At 31.9% G+C, this 3,195-nt stretch overlaps 1 protein-coding gene across 4 annotated transcripts in view; it reads left to right on the forward strand.

Moving 5' to 3' along the window:
• The window catches only part of Bora (BORA aurora kinase A activator), a 25,896-nt gene that overhangs the window by 14,310 nt on the left and 8,391 nt on the right, over positions 1 to 3,195 (forward strand). For all 4 annotated transcript variants that reach the window (XM_010622330.2, XM_010622333.3, XM_033760920.1 and 1 more), the window contains exons 6-9: positions 274 to 339; positions 902 to 958; positions 1,400 to 1,626; positions 2,255 to 2,387. In XM_010622330.2, the coding sequence (XP_010620632.2) occupies positions 274 to 339; positions 902 to 958; positions 1,400 to 1,626; positions 2,255 to 2,387 (483 nt within the window). The remainder of the gene's footprint in view (positions 1 to 273; positions 340 to 901; positions 959 to 1,399; positions 1,627 to 2,254; positions 2,388 to 3,195) is intronic.

Here is a 3,195-nt window from a genome sequence, read left to right on the forward strand (position 1 = left end):
ATCTTTTTAAATGAAAAACAAAATATAACTTGTCATACCTCCTTATTTGCTCTGCTAATCTTTTAATTTTAATCTTAATTTAAATTCAATTTTAATCTTTTTAGTTTTATATTCTCTCAAAGTTAAATGTGCCCAAATATACACCTATAAATACAGATATTTATTCTCAAAATATTATAAAAGTTTCTTATATATAACTTTTTAGTCCAGAAAAAGTAGGATAAGGTAAGTGAATATAAAATGTGTGATTTTTCCACTTAAACTGTTTTACAGGTATTAACATAAATAGTGACTCTTCTCCTGGAAGAAAGCTGACCGTTCATTCTGAAAAAACCAATGGTGAGTATGAATACTATCTATAAAGAAGTAGTTCCATAATAGGCAGTGTTTGATTTTAAACCCAGTTTGTATAGTAGCACATTACTCTGGAATTGAGATGGTTGACTTCTTGTGAATGATCTGTATAACTCTATGAGAGCTGATTTTTGAAAGCAGATGCATCCAGCTATGTTTTACAAACAGCAGTGGTCTGTTGTTTTCTTGTTCTAGGAAGAATCATTTTGGGCTTTGGAAGGCATTCTTTTGAAAATGTGTTATGTGGGAAATCTCACCCCAAGTGTAGGCTGGCTTCCTTTTCAGTTCAGAGTGCCAGCCTCACAGCCGGGTGAACTTTTACTGTTAACACGTTTCTGTCAATAGCAGAAAGTGGGAGGCCGCTTGTAAGGAAGCTGTTGTGGCAGGCAGTAGAACACGTAAGTGGGATAACTCAGTTACCTGAATAGCATGGGGAGAAAGTTGATTGAGAAGCACATGCTAAATTTCATGTCATACACCTTTGTTGGTTTATCCATGTTTTTGTTTATTTATTTATTTATTTATTTATTTATTTGCTTACTTCCAGCTGCTTGTCAGACATTGCTGTCTCTTCCTGTGGACTTTAATTTAGAAAATATATTAGGTAAATATAGTTTTAAAAATCTTTAATAACTTAATATCAAGCATTCTATTTTGTTGACTTTTTATAAATGGAATACCTGGCCGTGCTTTTTTCTAAAGAAGTGGGGAAACTGTCCTGAATATCTTTTTCTCGAAATGGCCTGAATTAGCCATTTATATCATAATGAATTTATATAATAATTTAGATCATAATGAATTTTTCTATAGGTATAAACTATAAGTCTCTTATTGGCATTTATATACTAATAATGAAGTGCTCCAAAAAATAATGAAAAATGTAAGATATTAAACGTCTCATATACAAACATGCAGTTAAACTTTGCCTTTAAAAAAAAATCAAACATGGTACATGCTGTTTTATTTTTTTAAAATTAGATAACAGAAGTGCGATTGCTCTGAAAACATCTAGATTTCCCTTTTATTCTACTAACCTTAAATATAGGTGACTATTTTAGAGCTAATGAATTTGCCGATCAGTCTCCTGGAAACCTCAGTTCTTCATCTCTGAGAAGAAAGCTCTTTTTAGATGGGAATGGAAGTATTTCTGACTCCTTACCATCAGCTTCACCTCGAAGTCCTCATAGCAGTGCCCAAGCATCTCTTGAGGTGTTTTATTCAATAGATTTATCTCCTGTACGGTGCAGGAGCCCTCTGCAGACCCCAGGCTCGGTAAGAAGAATATTCACAAGTGGCTGATTTTGTTTTATATGTACTTAGACCTTGATGCCTGGAACTCACTCAAAAGAAATAGTTGCCTTTGGAGTATTATACTTAATGAACATTAACTTAGTTCATGTATTTTCATTAGTCATAGGAATATTTTTATTCAGACTCTCCAGTTTTGCATGGGAGAGGATCTGATTTATCATGAGTCTTAAGAAATCTCAGTGTGGGTTATATATTGAATCTTGACAGAATCTTACAGTGTCACACAACTGGATTGGCATTTGTGGAGTAAATGATTTTAAAAATTTGTACAGATAGCTGCTTGGTGCAAAATGTACTGGTTTGCTTAAATACAGTATATTTCTGTTTTGACTAATATTCAAAACCTAACAAATTAAAACTGTATAGCAGTCTTCTTAGTTGTCTTTGTTCCAAAATATCTTTTGGTAGTTGTGAATAATTCCTAATTTATTTTTTTAGGGGGGTTTGTTTTTGTTTTTTGTACTGGGGATTAAACTTGGGTAGTAATTCCTAATTTATAAATGTGTTTTCAAGATGAAGACAAATATCACAACATGAGTTGAACAGAACCATAAACAACATGTTTGTTTATGACTTTATGTTATCCTAGGGGCAGTTTTCTTCCAGTCCTATTCAAGGTAGTGCAAAAAAGTACAGTTTGGGAAGCGTAGCCAGTCCTTCAACTATTTCTTCACCCACTTTCTCACCAATAGAACTTCAAATAGGAAAGACACCACTCTCAGGTATGTCTCACAGTAAAATAGCTGGTTAAAATTTTGTAGTATCAATATTTGTTACTAAAGAGGCTCATTTTGCGCAATTCTAAATTGTTTTTGTCTAACACTTAGAAACTTTGGGTTCTTTTTAACAAAAGGAACAATTTACCTTCAAAAACTGGACTTGTCAACCAAGTTCTACTAAAATGTTAAATATAGTTACTTTAGCAATATTTACATCAAACATCTATCAATTAAAGATAACAATTTTAGAGACAGGTAGTTTTTATATGACTTTTGATCTGTAGGTTTAGATTTTTGATAATTAGATATCCATAGTTTAAAAAAAGTGTATTTGGCCAATTCTTTAAAGTAAATCTAATGTATGGAAATCTACGTATTTCCCTGAAAAATCTTAAGAATTTTAAAAAGTTCTCCATTTTAAAAAATCTATTCATACTCGATAAAATTGAAAACCTTTTTTTTGTTAGTCTTGTTTATATTCATGTGTGTTACATATATGGACATACATATCTGCAGTGATATGGTTGTACACGTATCTTGCCTTTTCTTCATGAAGAATTGTACATATTTTCATAGTTCGTTGAGGACATTTAAACCATTCAAAAGTGTGGTTTTCAAGCTATTTCATACATTATCATTTGTTTGTTTATTTTGTGCTGCTGGGGATTGGAACCAAGGTGACGTGTGTGAGGTAAACACTGCCACTGAGCTATACCCTTAGCTCCATGAATCACTTGTTTTGAACCATTAATGAGCATTTAAATTATTTCTAATTTTTCTTTGTCACAAAACTAATGATTAGTATATATAT

This window comes from Fukomys damarensis, unplaced genomic scaffold, assembly GCF_012274545.1.
Source record: "Fukomys damarensis isolate Sample0158 unplaced genomic scaffold, DMR_v1.0_HiC HiC_scaffold_6, whole genome shotgun sequence".
NCBI classification, from domain to species: domain Eukaryota; kingdom Metazoa; phylum Chordata; class Mammalia; order Rodentia; family Bathyergidae; genus Fukomys; species Fukomys damarensis.